The sequence below is a fragment of the Suricata suricatta genome, chromosome 16 (genome assembly GCF_006229205.1).
Source record: "Suricata suricatta isolate VVHF042 chromosome 16, meerkat_22Aug2017_6uvM2_HiC, whole genome shotgun sequence".
Classification (NCBI taxonomy): Eukaryota; Metazoa; Chordata; class Mammalia; order Carnivora; family Herpestidae; genus Suricata; species Suricata suricatta.
In genome coordinates this window covers 50,181,461-50,199,144 of record NC_043715.1, presented here as the reverse complement: position 1 = coordinate 50,199,144, position 17,684 = coordinate 50,181,461, and the positions used below count along the sequence as shown (strand labels likewise).

Sequence of the window (17,684 nt, the reverse complement as noted above, 5' to 3'; positions counted from 1 at the left end):
CTCTGTGCTGACAGCTCAGGGCCTGGAGCCTGCTTCCGATTCTGTGTCTCCCTCTCTCTCTGCTCTTCCCCTGCTCATGCTTGTTCTCTCTCTCAAAATAAACAAATATTAAAGAAAAATAAAAAGGGACTCAGGGAGGGCCTTGCTCCCTTCCCCGAACCCCCAAGGGTCTAGGCACTGAGCCACCTGCACCACCATATATCCTGGTCACTGAACCCTGCGGTGACCTTCCTGTCCCCGTGGCCAGGAGCATGCCCCGGCCAGTAGCTACAATCACCTTCTCATGTACTTCTCACCGCTGCCCTCCCACTCCCGGAACGTCAGCTGCACGGGGAAAGGGACCTTCTTCCTTGCGCCACAGTGGCCCTGTCACACAGAGCAGGCACCGTGTGGTTCATACTGTAGTGGGTGCTTCCTAGGTATGCGGGACCCCGGCTCCTCCTGGCCAGGGCTCCGTTCATCATCCATCATCTCTGTGGCTCCCGCAAGCAGCAGGGCCTCAAAATTCTGTGTGGGATCAGCAGACCAGGGAAGCCGGGAGACAGCGGTTCATGAACCCAATTTAATAAGATTTACAAGTCGACACGTAAAAAAAAAAAACAACCAACTAACAATGTGCCAGTCATTGCAAGACTAGGGACTGAATCTGGAATGCAGAGAGACGCCCCTGGGGAGGGGGCCCCAGCAGGCTGGAGATCTGGAGGTATTTTCCCACTGATTCTCTACGTCTTGGCCTTATCTAACAAAGGTAAGCAAACCCCAAAACTGCGGCTATGATGGAAGGGCTCCCCAGGTGTGCCCCGCTCCCGCCACAGGCCTCCTGCTCCAGACACGTGGGACCGAAGCAAGGGGAGTCACGAAGCCTCTGGCCCCAGCCGGCGGGAATGTTGCCGCGGTCTGCTGACCCGGGGCTTCTCCTGACTCTTTACTGCCAAGTGCCCACCGTGTGTCCCAGCCGGGCTGGCTGCTGAGGGGCGGTGAGGCTGCGGGGCAGGCAGAGGGGAGCCCGGGCCTCCTGGAGAGGCCGAGGGGCAGGGCTGCGGGGCTGGAGCCCGATCTGACCCACAGGCTGCCTGGCCCCAGCGCACCCCCCCCACCGGGAATCACCACTGCAGGGGGCCGATGTCAGCCCCCTCCTCCTCCTCCTCCTCCTCCTCCTCCTCCTCCTCCTCCTCCTTCAGCTGGAAGGGCTTCACCGGCCACTTCACCCTGACAAAGGGCTCCACGTGGTCCTGAAGCCGGTGTCGTTTCATGTGGGCGTTTCGACTCTTGATTTTGTCAAACACCCTGAGGAGTCACCAGACGGTGGTGTCAGAGCAGGGGGAAGGCGGGCCACCCGAGGGCAGCCACGGGGGGAGGCGGGCACATCCGGGGGGGGCTGGTACCTCTCACACTCTCTGCAGGGGAAAACGCCCTGGCCCTCCACACTCCCCGGCGCCTCGGGGGTCCGCTTGGGGCCGGTGTTCGGGCTGGAGTTGAGAACGGGCTCTCTCCGGTAACTCTTGGGCTTCATCTTGAACTCAGGGGTGGGGCGGTGGCTGGGTCTCTCCCGGGGGCTGCACGTGACCTGCCGAGAGCAGAGCAGCCGGTGTGAGGGTGCAGCCCCCACCCTTCCAAGGGAAGCCCCCTCCTCTGCAGGGAGACCCTGCCCTCCCGCGCCCTCCCCTGCTCCTTGGCCTGGCCTTCCCCCAGACCGGCTACCTTGGCCTCTGTCTTGCCTGCCTCCTCTGGCTCTCTCTTGACCCTCTTTTCCAGCCCTGGGGCTCGGCCGCAGTCAAACCTGATCGCTTTCTTCCAGATGTAGTAATACTCAACACACTGGGCTACCGTCTTCGTCCGAATCTAGTGAAAGAAAACAGAAGGCGGCTGTGGGCAACACCTCACCAGCGGCCTCGCGTGCCGCCTTTCTAAAGCCTTCCTGAAACGTCTCTCCGGGTCAGCCGGGTGCGCCCTTCGGCGGCAAGGGGCAGGGAATCACACAGTCCTCCTGGCTGACGAGGGGCTCCGAGAGAGAAGCCAGCAGAGCCAACACCGGCTAAGCGCGCTTCCCTGTAGGAAGGCAGCCTGGAGACCAGACTTCGAGCATGTTCCCAGCAGCCACGCGCTCAGGCGGGGGAAGCCTCACAGCCTCGGTGACCTGGAGGCAGAGCCCTGAGGTAGGAGGCGAGCGGCCCACAGGGGCAGGAGGCTTCCTGAGGGCCTCGGGCCCCACCGTTTGCTCCTCCCTCCACTGAGAAACGACCTCACGAAGGAGAACTTCTGTAAAAACAAAACGCAGGGGGAAAGTTTCATGGCTCCGGAAAGAAAATGGCACCAGTAAATTTAAATGGGCCATTTCGTATCTGGAGCTCACTTCAGAAAACGCCTCCTCTGTGGGGATTTTTCTCAGCTTCGGGTATCTTCACAAAGTCAGAGTCAACATAGTACATCCCTGCCCGACTAGAGACTATCACAGAGTTAAAAAAAAAAAAAAAAAAGTTGAACTTCTGCTTCCAAACAAGACAGGGCAACAGGGGCTAGAGCCCTCTCCCATCTAAAACACTGAAAACACGGGTAAAATACAGGAAAGGATGGTTGGTTAAGATGTCAGGCATCAAAGAAGTCTTTCTGAGACCTTGGGACAGTTTGCAGGCCACCGCTGGGGCAGGGGCCCAGGCAGAGCCCGGCAGCCTCCCAGAGTCACCAGGGAGCCGAGAGCCTGGGACCAAGATAGCAGGAGTCCACAGGACAAAGTACAGCAGAGGGGGCCGCGGCACAGAGGAAAAGTCCAGGGACCTGGGGAGAGGTGGCCTCAAGAACTCAGCGCAGTGCGTGTGAAGACCACGCGAAACTAGGTAGGACTCATCCACGAAGATCAGAGGAAAGGGCCCCCGTGGCTCTCCCGGGGCCGGGAATGGTGTGCGTCCCCACCAGCGGGGGTGCAAAACCTCATCATTCACAGGGCGCTGGTAGCGTAAGGAGGAGGATTTTGCCTCAGTAACGAGGGATAATTAATTAGCCTTAGATAAAAGCTGTTCTGGCCCCATGGTAAAATCCTAAAAGTAAGACCCCAAACGAGCACACTGCGGGGCGCCTGGGGGGCTTGGTCCGTTAAACATCTGGCTCTTGACTGGCTCACGTCATCATGTCAGGGTCATGGGATGGAGCCCCGCGTCAGGCTCCGACAGCACAGGGGCCTGCCCGAGATCCTCTGCCTCTCTCTCTCTCTGCCCCTCCCCAACCTGCGCACATATGTGCGCGCGCTCTCTCTCTCTGTCTCTGTCTCAAAATAAACAAACCTTAAAAAATGGAAAAAGTTGTTTTCAAGTAGCTGTGTGCCAGAACAAGTTCAAGAATATTTATAGGAATATAACAATGTCCAGCACCCAACAAGGTGAAATCACAATGCCTGGAATCTAAGGAAAAATTACCAGGCAGGCAAAGAGGCAGGAAAATAAAACCTACAATGGGGTGAAGAGTCAACCTGTCAAATCAACCCGGAGCACACAGAAATGTTAGAGCTGGCAGCAGAGGGCGCTCAGTATTGTTGTATCTGCTTAATATCTGATCAAAACGCTAGGTAGGGACATGGAAGATATAAAAGAGACCCAAAGAGGGGCGCCTGGGGGGCTCAGTCGGTTAAGTGTCTGACTTCGGCTCAGGTCAGGATCTCACGGTTCATGAGTTGCAGCCCCGTGCTGGGCTCTGCGCTGCCCAGAGCCTGGAGCCTGTCTTCGGATTCTGTCCTCTCTCTGACTCTCCCCCGCCTGCACGTTCTCTCTCTCTCTCAAAAATAAACAAACATTAAAAAAAATAAACATAAAAAAAGAGACCCGAAGAGAACTTTTAGGAACAAAAAGAATCCAAGATGAATCGTACACGGGATGAATGACAGAGTCGGCACTGCAGAAGGAAACAGGAGTGAACTTGAAGATACAGCGACAGAAATCATCCAAAATGAACCATACAGAGGGGAAACCGCTGGGAAACGGAAAAAGAGCATCACTGAGCTGTGGGGTAAGTGCAGGAAGCCACACACACACACACACACACACACACACACACACACACACGTCAGTGGGGCCCTTGAAGGAAAAGGAAAGGATGTGAGACATGTTTGAGGAAGGAAGGCAGAATATGCCCCAACTTAATGAACACTACAAACCCACAGATCTAAGAAGCTCAACAAACCCCATCCACAAAAAAAAAAAAAAAAGGAGAAAACCAAGGCAAAGCACACCATAATAAAACTGCTCAAAACCAGTAATAAGGAGAAACTCATACAAACAGCCAGCCATAAAACAAACAAAAGACATGTTTTATACATAGAAACAAAGGCAAGGAAATCAGGAGGTTTCATGCTGAAAACAGTAAAAGCAAGAAGAAACTAAAGTATCACCTATAAATTACTTCAAGAATTAAAAAAAAACTGTCAAACCAGAATTCCACTTAGCAAAGATGGCTTTCAGAAGTGAAGGTAAAACAAAGACTTTTTTCAAAAAAAGGTCAGTTATTTGGAGAGAGAGAGAGAGAAAGAGAGAGAGCGGATGGAAGCACACCAGTCAGGAAGGAGCAGAGAGAGAGGGAGAGAGAGGGTCCCAAGCAGGCTGCGCACCACCAGTGCAGAGCCCACGCAGGGCTCAAACCCACAAACCACAATTTCATGACCTGAGCTGAAGTCAAGGGTTGGACACCTAATCAACTGAGCCACCCAGGCACCCCAGGAAAACAGATTTTCAACTACAGAGAACAAACTGGTGGTTACGGGGGGGAGGGGTAATGCGGGGGATGAAATAGGTGAAGGGGATTAAGAGTACACTTATGCTATATTTTTATTTTAAATTTTTTAGTTCTTTATTAAAATTTTTTAATGTTAATTTTGAGAGAGAGACAGAGTGAGAGCGAGGGAGGGTCAGAGAGAGGGAGACACAGAATCCGAAACAGGCTCCAGGCTCTGAGCTGTCAGCACAGAGCCCAATGCGGGGCTCGAACCCAAGAACCACGAGGTCATGGCCTGAGCTGAAGTCAGACACTTAACTGACTGTGCTGCCCAGACGCCCTGACCATGGCTTTTTAAAATAAGGGGCTGTTAGTGACCCAAGCACAGTGTCACCCACCATGGGCCCTGCGGCTCTAGCCTGGCTCAGCGAGGCAGGGCCTTGTCTACACCCGGGCGCCCATGTTCACCTTACCGTCTTGTGTATCAAGTAAAAGTCCTTCTTGTGGGCGCAGAACGCCTTCTTGAAAAGCCTCTTCTCCATGGGGGTCCAGCCGTCTGAACCTGTTCGAGGCCGTGGGGAGGGGGATGAACGGCCGAGTGCCGGACCCCCCTTACAGCCGCCATTACCGGCGCAGCAGCGGCCGAGCCTTCCACAAGCCCCTCACTTGCTTAATCGCATGCAACTGGCACCCAGACCTTAGCAGGCAGACACTGTCATTGTCTCCTCTTTGCAGACGCAGCAACTGAGGCTGAGGGGCTGGCCGAGGCCACAGCCCTGGCCTGCCTGACTCGAGGGCTGGCGAGCCCCACTGCTGCACCCCAGCCCGCCCCCCTGGCCAGGCAGAGCCCCCGAGGGAACCCGGGAAAGGGGGAGGGTAGGATGCAAGCGGCAGAGAACACGCCCCCAGAGAGGACAGGCCCTTCAGGAAAGGCAGGTGAAGGCCCCACAGGAGCTTGCTGTTGGGACTGGCTGCTCCCAAGGTCTCAGCCAGGCAGCCCACCCCCGGCCCCTCGCTCCAGTCACCTGTGTAGCGGTAGTCGGCCAGTGGGTGGGTCTGCGGCTTCTGGGGTCCTCTGAGTAAGAGGGTCTCCAGGGCAACCTGAAACAGGAGGGGTGTGCCTGCGAGTTTCTCTTTCATGCATTCAGAAAACACCTAGAGGGGCGCCTGGGTGGCTCAGTCAGTTAAGAGTCCGACTTCAGTTTGGATCATGATCTCAAGGTTTAGAAGTTCGAGCCCTGTGTCTGGCTCTGTGCTGACAGCTTGGAGCCTGGAGCCTGCTTCAGATTCTGTGTCGCCCTCTCTCTTTCTCTGCCCCTCCCCTGCTCATGCTCTCTCTCTCAAAACTAAATGAACATTAAAAAAATAAACAAAACCCCACTTAGAGCGCTCCCTCAAACCTTCTCTGGCCCTATTGCTCGGAGCGTGGGCAGCCCACAGACCGCCCGCCACCTGTGAGCCATCTGTGGGCGCAGCGGCTGCACGTCTACACGTACGGCTGAGTGCAGCTGACACAAGACCGTCCCCATGCGGGACGCGGTGTGGGCTTTGTTCTGGCGCGAGCTCCCTCCTTCATCGAGGACCAGCCTTTGGAGAAGCACTGCCCTGGACCACGGCCCTTCTTTATGTTCTTCCTAGCGCCTCATCGCCAACAACTTTTTAAAACATATTTCCTATTTTAGGGGCACCTGGGGGGCTCAGTAGGTTAAGTGTCTGACTTTGGCTCAGGTCATGATCTCGCGGTTCGCGGGTTCGAGCCCCACATCGGGCTTGCTGCTGCCAGCACAGAACCTGCTTCGGATCCTCCCTCTCCCTCCCTCTCTGTCCCTCCCCCGCTCAAGCTTTCTCTTTCTCACAAATAAATGTAACATTAAAAAAACTGAAAAGCCTATTTCCTAAATGTAAGCCCACAAAGAGAGGGACTTTGGCCTGCTTGCCGGAGTGACCGCAGTGGGGCCCAGCCTGTAACCCGGGGAACCCAGTGCAAAATGAAAACACGGGCTCTCTGTTCAAAAGCTATTAGGAATTTCAAGATGGTGGCAGAAGGGGAACCCAAGACCGGGCCCGCGAGCCGGCCCGCTGGCACGACCCGCTCAAGCGCTCAGGGGAGCCCTGTCAGCGTGTGGATTCTGCCGGGCACCTCCCACGTGCCAGCCACTGCCTCTCGGCTTGAGAAAATGCCGTGACCGTGGCACCTGACTCTTGGGGGCCCAGCTCGGGTGATGGCATCTCCTCTCCCACTCCTCTGAGTCGGTTTCTTGTCTACACAGCGAGAGCGTGAGGAGGGTTCCTGGGAGCAGGCCGAGGCACCCGGGTTTTCACACATGGACTTAATCGGAGAGAGCGCTCGGGAAGTAAACCCAGACCAGGCACCTGGGTGGCTCAGTCGGCGGAGCATCCGACTTCTGCTGTTTATGATCTCGCTTTTGTGGGTTCAAGCCCCACGTTGACAGCTTGGAGCCTGGAGCCTGTTTCGGATTCTGGGTTTCCCTCTCGCTCTGCCCCTCCCCTGTTTGCACTCTGTCTCTCAAAAAATAAAATAAGAAATGTTTAAAAATAAACAAACCCCGTCAATGCAGGACCTGAGCTGGGTGCACTGGGCTGGGGCTCCCTGGTGCCCCGAGCGGCCGCACGAGAGAGGCAGCTGGCTCGCAGGGCCATGCCCGCAGCTCACAAGGGCCCCGCCGACCCCGCAGCCACAGAAGGAGGACGCTGGCCTTCCTTCGCTTTTCGTGTGCGCACGGTCCAGAGCAGACCGCACATGGCGACTGCTGGCAGCCCCCGGGCCCAGGAGAGCAGGGGGCTTCCCTAGACCCCCCCTCCCCGCCACCACCCCACGCCACCCCTGCCTCCGCCTCACCTGGACGTCGCCCCGGGCCTCGTGCAGGCAGTGCAGGGCGAGCTCCAGGTTGGTGCCCCCTCCCGGCATCACGCTGGAGCAGGCCACGTTGCAGAGCTCGGTCACTGTTTCCAGCAGGTGGTCCCAGCGGAGGGCGAGAGAGAAGAGACACACAGGTTAGCAAGTGCCAGCAGACACTTCCCCAACAGCACAGAGAGGGGCTCCTTGAAAGCAGGATGAGGGAAGGCAGGGGCGAGTGCCTGCTCTGCAGGGGCGAGTGCCTGCTCTGCACGGCCTGGACGGAACCGTTCGAGAACAGAGGTAGGCTCGGGAGACCGCAGCTCAAAGGGAGGGGACAGTGCACCAAGCACCATCCAGTGCTTCTTGGCCAAGGTGAGACCCAGAAGGAGACGTCCTCAGATGGGGTGGGGGGGGGCCCTTGGGAACTCAGCTGCCAGGTCTCAGCCACCTCTGTCCTGTGTTTCCGGGTTGGTTGTCACGTCTCCCCATGGCTTCCAGACCAGAGACGCTACGTGCCCCTCCCTTCTAGCCAGCGGCCTCTCCCGGAGCTCTGGGATCTCAGCCTGAAACCGGCTTCCTATGTTGATGTGTCTGAAACAAGGCACAGACACGCGAGACACACACATGTGACCACGAAAGCAAATGCGACAGAGATGCACGGTGCACCCTGCCATCTGTCACATCTGTTGAGTGTCCCACCATCCCCGACAGACACGTGCAGGTATCCCAGAGGCCTCTCGAGGGACATTTCCTTCCTTTCTCTGATGTTCCTTATTCCTGTCTCTGGCTTCGGGTGTCTCTTTGGGTCTCAGAGAGGGGAGGTAGGTGCGGATACCTGGCAGCCTTCTACGTCCATGGCCAGGTTTATCCAGCCAGGCCCATGGACACTCACTGGTCTTGCCCTGGACCATCACCAATTCGACCCAGAGCCCCAGGGTCCTGGACCTCTGTCCCTCTGGCCCCAGTTATGGAATGTCTGGACAGAAGGAATAGTGGGGGGGGGGCTTCCCACATCCACCCGCAGAAACACACTGCTTCTCTTTCAGGGAGACTCTGGAGCTGGACACGAACCCCTACGATGCTGACGCCGGCTTGCAAGGAGGGCAAAGGCCCCCCCCACTCTGAAAGGACCCAACTCTGTTCCAACTCACGGTTCAATGCTGATCTTGGTGTCATCCTTTATTATGCAGATGCTACAAGAGCCAGCCGCTTGATCTGGAAAACACACAACAGAGTCACAAGAGGATCGTAAGCGATCTGGGGGCGCAGGCTCTTGAAGATCGCATGGTTAGGAGGTTCCTCAAGAAACTAAAAACAGAACTACCATCTGACCCAGCAATCCCCCCTCTGGGTTTATCCAAAAGAGCCGAAGTCAGGATCTTGAAGGAATACCTGCACTCCCATGGCTGCTCACCGCTGTCACAATAGTGAAAACAGTCTAATGTCTGTCAGCAGAGGACTGGATGAGGAAACTGCGGTGTTCACACACAATGGAATACCGCTGAACTTTGTTTTTGAAGAATCTTTCAACATACAACAACACGGAAAAACCTGGTGGACATTTTACAAGTGATACAAGGCACAGAGAAGGAAATACTGATGACTCTGCTTACAGAAGTATCTACCATCGTCAGTTTCACATAGTCAGAGTGGCATGGTAGGTGCCAGGGGTTGGGGTGGTGGGAAGTGGGTATTTACTGCTCAATGAGCATAAAGTATTCAGTTAAGCAAGATGAATAAGCTCTAGAGGTTTATGTTACTCGTACATTAACTGTTCTTATCACAATAAAACACTTTTTTTTTAAAGTAGGCTTCACATCCAGCGTGGAGAGCAATGTGCAGCCTGAACTCATGACCCCAAGTTCAAGACCTGCGTGTGAGATCTAGAGTCGGTCACTTAATTGATTGAGCAACCAGGCGCCCCCACAGTAAAACAGAATTTTAAAAAAGATTGCAGAAAGGAGGATGGGACTTGTAAAAAGCAGAGTAAGGAACTCAGCAGAACAACAAATGAACGGATGAAAATTATTTTAAAGAACAGTAAGTTAAAGTCTCTGGAAGCTGTCAAAGGCACCCAGCATCTTAGGATACTTGTTCAAAAAAATGACTAAATATTGGTAAGAAGAGCGAGAGTCTGTGGCATCCGCCCACCCCTTACCCGCCGATCCCCCAGCTCTGTGTAACCGAAGCTCTGCCCAGCGTGCCCTACTCGAGGCAGGTGCAGCCAGGCGGGCAGCCTCCCTCTCCCCACAGCGCCCACGCTTAAACAACTAAAGGAGGGTCTGATGAACATTTCTTATCCAAGGCAGAATACCGTTAAGAGACAGAAGATATATAAAAAAAAGAACCAAATAGAAATTCTGGGGTTAAATAAATACAATAGGGCACCTGGGTGACTCAGTGGGTTGAGCTTCTGACCTTGGCTCCGGTTGTGATCTCACAGTTTATGAGTTCAAGCCCCACATCAGGCTCACTGCTGTCAGCCCATCAGTGCAGAGCCCACTTCAGACCCTCTGTCCCCCTCTCTCTGTCCCTCCCTCACTTGCGTTCTCCCAAAAAACATTTTAAAAAACAAAAACTAAAACAGTCCAATAACCAAAATGAAGCTCAACAGTAGCGTTGAGCTGGCAGAAGATATGATCAGCAAATTCAAAGATCAACGGAAATGATGCAATCTGAACAGAGAGAAAAAAAGAATGGAGGAAAATGGGGTGAACCTCGGAGAAACACAGGACATCACAAAATGCAGCAAAATACGCATAATGAGAGTAAGATGAGAAAAAGAGGAAGGGACAGAAAAACATGTAAAGTATCATGGTTTTGATCAATGGCTGGAAACCTCCCACATTTGGTGATAAGAAAAGAAAAAAGAAAAAAATCTAGAAATCTAGGAAACTCTGTAAACTCCAAAAAGGATAAACGCAAAAAGATCTACATCTAGACCATCAGAGGCAAAACGCTGAAAGCCAGGGATGCAGATCTAGAGAGCAAGAGGAGCAAACCGGCGCGTTCCATACGAGGCACCGGTAAGACTCACGGCAGACTTCTGGTCAGAAACAACGGAGGCCCGGAGGCAGCGGGGTAACATCGCCAACCTGCTGCAAGTAAAAACTCTCAACTGAGAATCACATCCGGCAAGCTACCTTTCAAAAATAAAGGCGAAAAAAGGTGGTTCTCAGATAAATAAAAATGGAGAAGATTTGTCGCGAGACCTGTCTTACGAGAAGCGGTAAACGTGGAAGGTCGTTCAGTCGCCAAAAGGAATGGGATACTGACAGGAACCGCGACCCGCGAACCCAGAAAGCATCATGCTAAGTGCAGGGAGACGGTCGCAAGAGCCCACACAACCGTAGGACTCCGCAGATGCGGAACGTCCAGATTAGCCAAATCTACAGAGGAAGTCCACCAGCGGTTTCCTGGGGCCGGGGCTGGGGGCAGGGACAGGAGGGGCTGCTCATGAGCGTGGGGCTTCTCTTGTGGGGGATGACAGTGCCTGGAAACTGAGGGGAGTAAGGGCTGCAGCTCTGATGTAACTAAAACCACTGCACTACACGTTTTAAAGGAAGAAACTCTATATAAATCATATCCCCACAACAATAAAAACCAAAAAAACTTCTTCAGACTGAAAGCAAATGACACCAGACAGTAATGTCAATCAAAACAAAAAAACAAAGGGTGCTGGTAAAGGTAATTATATGGGTAATTATAAAAGTAAAATCACATATTTCTTTTCTTAACTGACTTAAAAAGCACTTGCATAAAACAGTATGTATTGTGGGCCTTTAATATACAAAAACACGTGGTGATGGTAACAGCACAAAGGAGTTGCATTAGAGAAAAGAAATAATACCCCAGATCGTAACCTGAATCCTCGGGAGTAAGTGGGAGTTACTTGTGATGGTAAAGAAGAAGGTTGATATAACAAACTCTATAAATAATGCCTGTTTTCCTCTATTATCTTTTTTCACGTAACATAAAATTATATAAAGTGAAAATTACGAAAACGTATTTCTGGGTTTCTTTTTTTTTAATGTTTATTTATTTTGAGGGAGAGCACGTGAGCATGAGTGAGGGAGGGGCATAGAGAGGGAGAGAGAGAACCCCAAGCAAGCTCCATGCTACCAGCACAAAGCCCAGTGCGGGGCTTGAACTCATGAAGCATGAGATCATGGCCTGAGCTAAAACCAAATCAGATGCTTAACCAACTAAGCCACCCAGATGCCCCTATTTCTGGGTTCTAATAGACAGATAAATAAATGACTTATATGTTTATATATAGATAGATAGATAATAGATAGATGACTCATGAATTTATATGTCTATAACTATAATAGCAATCTATAAATAGATAATAGATAGATTATACATATGTCTAAAACTATAATAGCCAAAGGGTCAAAAGGAATAGAACTAAATAGCAATCCTTGCTTCAAATGCTTTTTTCCTCTGCTGGAAATGCTACATCTATTCTCTTTCTATATTAAGCTTATAGGGACACCTGGGGGGCTCAGTCGGTTAGCCATCCGACTTCAGTTCAGGTCATGATCTCACGGTTCATGGGTTCGAGCCCCGTGTCGGGCTCTGTGCTGACAGCTAGCTTAGAGCCTGGAGCCTACTTTGGATTCTGTGTCTCCCTCTCTCTCTGACCCTCCCCTGCTTGTGCTGTCTCTCTCTGTCTCTCAAAAATAAACATCATTAAAAAAAACTACATAGCAATGTTTTATATTTTATTGTTGTTATAATACAATTAATACACTGATCAATTTAAATCCTAGAGCAACTCCTAAGAAATGATTAAGAAAAGTGAAAAATTAAAGTAATTAACAGGTTACACAAAAAATATTCACTTAGTACAAAAGAAAGCAGATAAGGAACAGAAGGAGAAAATGACATGAGACAAATAGAAAATAAACAGCAAAATGGCAGATATAAATCCAACCATAGCAATATAACAATAAATGAGAATGTTTAAACAAACCAAACAAAAGGTAGTTTGTTAGACTGGATAAAAAAAGAAAAAAATATATATATGATCCAACAAATGCTGACTGTAGGAGACATGCTTTATTTTCAAAGACAGAAGCAGGTCAAAAGTAAAAGAACAGGAAGAAGTATACCAAGCAAACAACAACCATAAAAGAGATGAAATGGCTATACTAATGCCAGGCAAATTAAGACTTTAAAACAAAAAATATTACTAGAGATAATGATAAAATTATCACAATGATGATAAAGGATACTACAATAAAAGTTCAAGCCATCAGGAAAATATGGCAACTATATAAACATAAATGCACCTAAAAACAGAGTCCATAAATACATAAAGCAGCAATCGACAGAACTGAAAGATAAAATAAACAAAAAATAATACTTGGAGATTTCAATACTTTCAATAATGGATAGACAACCAGGCAGAAGACCGACAGGAAGTAGAATACTTGGAGTAACTAGACACTGCAGGCATGTACAGCGCATTCCATCCTCCATCAAGAGAATACACACTTCTCAGGTACACATGGAACATTCTCCAGGGCAGAACATATTCTAGCCCATAAAAATGCTTCAAAAAACTTTTTAAAAGCACTGAACTAATATAAAATGTGTTCTCTGACCACAATGGGATTAAATTAAAAATCAGTTTTAAAACGGCAATTTGGAAAATTCACATATATGGAAATTAAACAATGCAGTCCTTAATAAACAGTGTATCAAAAAAATTAAAAGAAAAACTAGATAATACTTTTGAGATAAATGAAAATCAGAGTAAAATATACTAAAACTTATGAAATGTACCTAAAGCAGTGCTCTGAGAGAAGTTTATAGCAAAATCTCAAATGACTTATGGTCAATTGGTTTTACAAGGCATAAAGCTAATTCAACAGGAAGAGAACAGTCTTTTCAACCAATGCTGTTGGAACAAATGATATCCACATGCAAAGAATGAATTCCTTATACGATACATAAAAGTTCACTTAAAATGGACGAGACATAAATTTAAGACACTAAAATGACAAAACTCACAAGAAAACACAGAAGTAAATATTTGTGACCTTTGGTCAGGCAAAACCTTAGCTACAATATCAAAAGCACAAGTGACAAAGAATAAATTGGACTTCATCAAAATTTAAAACTTTAGTAATGCAAACAAGACCAAAAATGAAAAGACTGCACAAAATGGAAGAGCATTTGCACACCACGTATCTGATAAAGGGGTTAATTCCAGAACATACAAGAAACTTTTATAGCTCAGTAATAAAAAGACAACAACACAATTCGAAAAATGGGCAAAGGATTTGAAAAGATTACGAATGGACAGTAAGCACATGGAAAGATGTTCAATCTCATCAGCCATCAGGAAATGCAGCTCAAAACCACTTCACACTAGGACGGCTGCATAAGAAAAAAGGAGTGCAAGGGCTGACACGGATGTGGAGAAACTGGGACTTTCACACAATACCGGCGGGAATTTAAAATGGTGCCGTCACTTTGGAAAACAGTCCAGTAGCTCCTTAAGTGGTTACATGCGGAGCTGACCTGTGACCCACAGTTGCACCCTAGGCGTATTCCCAAGAGAAATGAAAACGCAGGTCCAACAAAAACCTGCACATGAATGTTCACGAGGAGCATTATTCACAGAAGCCAAAAGACAGAAACAACCCAAATGCTCATCAACTGACCATGGATAAACGAAACGGGGCGTGTCCCGGCAATGGGATTATCTGGCCGCAGAAAGGGATGACGCGCTGCTACACACGATAACATGGATGAACACGGACGCTGAGTGGACAAACTAGACACACGATGTCACCTGCTGCATGATTCCAGTTACAGTGTCTGCACCGGGCAGATCCGGAGAGAGAAAAAGATTAGTAGGTTGCTCGGGGCTGGGGAGGTGGGGGCTACGGGGTGTGTGTGTGTGTGTGTGTGTGTGTGTGTGTGTGTGTGTGTGACTGCATGGCCACAGTGCTTCTTCTGGGGGGGGTGACAAAAATGTTCTAAAATTAGATAGTGCGATGGGCGCACAACCCTGTGAATATTGTCTCTTAGTCAAACTGTCAAAAATTACTCCGGGCAGGCCGAAGGGCGGTCAGGCTAAACGGTCTCCATACTTTCTCTCTGGCTGTAAAATTCTAAGCACCTCGAAGGCTGCTGGTCCCAGACGGTCCCAGGACACCTCCAGACAGCAACAGGACTCACAGACCAGACACAGCCGCGGGCAGGAGAGACCCCTGGCCCAGTGCGCGGAGAGGGAGTGGGCCTGGCCCACGTGCTGAGCGGGGACCACGTGCCGGCCTCACTCACCGAGCGTGCTGTGGATGAGTCTGTGGGGCCCGGCGTGAGTGGAGGTGGAGCAGAGCGTGTTGAAATAGAGCCCGGAGCCCTCCCGGATGGGGCTGAGCATGGGCGGCGGCGTGTAGGGGGAGCACTGGAACAGCCCCTTTAGGAGGCGGTCCACCAGAAACACTGGCGACCGCAGGCAGCTCTGGTGACAGCCTCCCAGGCCGGGCTCCCGGACCAGAGAAGGCGGAGGGGGCGCGAACGCCGCCTTGGGCTGGGGGCGCTTCCTCCGCCTCCTCTGTTGGCTGCTCTCCTCGCTGTCTCTGTCTTCCCCGGCTCTGTCCTGTCCCTGGGGAAGAAGACAGTTCACAGTCACTGGGGTCACTGGAGGCCCCTGGTGCACAGCGTTGTCCTGCAGAGCAGGACAGCCCGGTGGGAACACACACTCTGGACACAGAGGGAACAGGGCCCGGACCCGGCATGTCCCCACCCGGAGCCCTCAGGAAAGGGAGCCGAGCAGGGCCAGCATGTCTGAGCCAGGCCCCAGACCCTCACCATGGCTGGTGACATTGGAGGCTGGAGCCTTCCCATGCTCATGCGCCCTCAAGGAAGGGCCTGACTCAGGGGGATCTGGGAAGAGGGGCGGCCAGCCCCAGCGGTTACAAGGCCTGGGGCAGGGGTGGGGAGGCCAGAGACACAGCACAACAGTATGACAAAATGACAAAATGGCAAGAGCAACAGCTTCCGTGAGATGAGCGATGGCATCCGTGCACCTGGACCCCGAGCCCAGCAGGGGCTTCCCCAGTGGGGCCCTCCAGCGCGGGCTGCAGAGACAGGTCACCCGAACCTGCCATGCTCTCTCCCATCTCCAGACGATGTCCCCTCCCCTCCTGCGGGTCTCAGCTCCAACCCCCCTGACCTCCTCAGGTGGAGGGAGCCCTCTGCTCCCCCTCACAGCCCAGCCCACTGCCTGGGGACAGGTCCACTGCCGTTACCAGGCTGGGGGCCCAGGCTGTCCCGGTCACCACGGTCTGCAGCCCTGCTAGTGCGGGCTGGCACGGGGGACGCTTGACGGATGTGCACAAATGATCACAAGCCGAGCGCCCCTCCACTCAGGCTTTTCTTGACGTTTGGTTCAGGATTTCCTCGCAGCCCCTACTGGCAGGGAGGGGCAGCACAGGAAGGAAGCCCACCGACCAACTGGCACCCACCTTGGCCGTGCTCCCGGTGGGTCGGTTCACTGGGGCCACCAGTGGAGACACAGGGATCATCAAAGGAGCTGCCGCGGGGTGGTCCAGGGACTTCTTAGCTCCTGGGGGACTCTGCCTGTCGCCCCCTGGCCTCGGCACTTGTCTCAGTGGCTTGCAAAAGTCCGTGCCAGACCCCTGGGGGCAAGGGACAGAGAGCTCTTCAAGGCGAAAGGCCGGCGGGAGCGGAAGAGCAGCTCAGCCCGGCTCCTGGCACCTCTCCCCGCACCCGCCTGGTCATCCCCAGGGAGGGTGTCTCTTTCCTGGGAGAAACGACATCAGTCGCCCACCACGGAGAGCCCACCAGAAACCCCGGAGGCACAGAGCCCGGTGCGCGGCCTGCACCTGCTGCTCCTGCTGCCCGCGAGGGGACGGCCACTGGTCGCTGTGGAAGCACATGTGGCTGCTCAGCCCCTTCTCTGTATAAAACATCTGGCTGCAGGTGTTGCAGACGTAGGTGCTCCTTGGCTCTGGCCAGTCCGCAGGGCCCCCATTTTGCTGGTTCCTGTGGGGAAACACGGCAGGAGGGAAGGATGGGAGAATGCGACCCCGCCCCCACCACGCCTTTTTCGTTTTCTTTTGGGTTTTATTTATTTATGTATTTTTTTTTAATGTTTATTTATTATTGAGACAGAGAGAAACAGAGCATGAATGGGGGAAGTGCAGGGAAAAAGAGAGACACAGAATTGGAAGCAGGCACCAGGGTCTATGTGAGCTGTCAGCAAAGAGCCCGACACGGGGCTTGAACCCACGAACCATGAGATCATGACCTAAGCCAAAGTCGGACACTTAACTGACTGAGCCACACAGGCTGGGTTTTAAAGTCTGATCTAAGCAATATTGAAGAAGAAAACCAAAACGGGAGGCACCACAATCCCAGACGTTAGGCTCTACTCCAAAGCTGTCATCATCACGACAGTACGGTATTGGCACAAAAACAGACACAGGGACCAATGGAATAGAATAGAGAACCCAGAACTGGGCCTACAAGTGTATGGCCAATTAATCTTTGACAAAGCAGGATAAAGTATCCAGTGGAAAAAAGACTGCCTCTTTAGCAGGTGGTGCTGGGAGAACTGGACAGCAACATGTAGCAGAATGAAACTAGACCACTCTCTTGCACCATTCACAAAAATAAACTCAAAATGGATAAAGGACCTGAATGTGAGACAGGAAACCATAAAAACCCTTGAGGAAAAAGCAGGAAATAGTCTCCTTGACCTCAATCGCAGCAATTTCCTCCTTGACACATACCCAAAGGCAAGGGAATCAAGAACAAAAATGAACTACTGGGACCTCATCAAGATAAAAAGCTTCTGCACTGCAAAGGAAACAATAAAAAAAAACTAATAGGCAACCAACAGAATGGGAAAAGATAGTTGCAAATGACATATCAGATAAAGGGCTAGTATCCAAAGTCTACCAGGAGCTCACTAAACTCCATACCTGAAAAATGAATGATCCAGTAAAGAAATGGGCAGACTTGAACAGACACTTCTCCGAAGAGGACATCCAGATGGCCAACAGGCACATGAAACGATGCTCAGCATCACTCATCATCAGGAAATACAAATCAAAACCACACTGAGATACCACCTCAC

General features: G+C 51.5%; 1 protein-coding gene across 1 annotated transcript in view; it reads right to left on the bottom strand.

Annotated features, from left to right (window-relative positions):
• Nucleotides 1–584: 584 nt before the first annotated feature.
• The window catches only part of ZNF541 (zinc finger protein 541), a 37,884-nt gene continuing 20,784 nt past the window's right edge, over nt 585–17,684 (bottom strand). The window contains exons 6-16 of the mRNA XM_029926361.1: nt 16,429–16,588; nt 16,048–16,221; nt 14,861–15,185; nt 8,710–8,773; nt 8,007–8,149; nt 7,559–7,662; nt 5,724–5,799; nt 5,172–5,260; nt 1,702–1,842; nt 1,386–1,567; nt 585–1,287 (exon numbers count right to left, since the gene is read on the bottom strand). Coding sequence (XP_029782221.1) covers nt 1,104–1,287; nt 1,386–1,567; nt 1,702–1,842; nt 5,172–5,260; nt 5,724–5,799; nt 7,559–7,662; nt 8,007–8,149; nt 8,710–8,773; nt 14,861–15,185; nt 16,048–16,221; nt 16,429–16,588 — 1,642 coding nt within the window. The 3' untranslated portion in view covers nt 585–1,103. The remainder of the gene's footprint in view (nt 1,288–1,385; nt 1,568–1,701; nt 1,843–5,171; nt 5,261–5,723; nt 5,800–7,558; nt 7,663–8,006; nt 8,150–8,709; nt 8,774–14,860; nt 15,186–16,047; nt 16,222–16,428; nt 16,589–17,684) is intronic.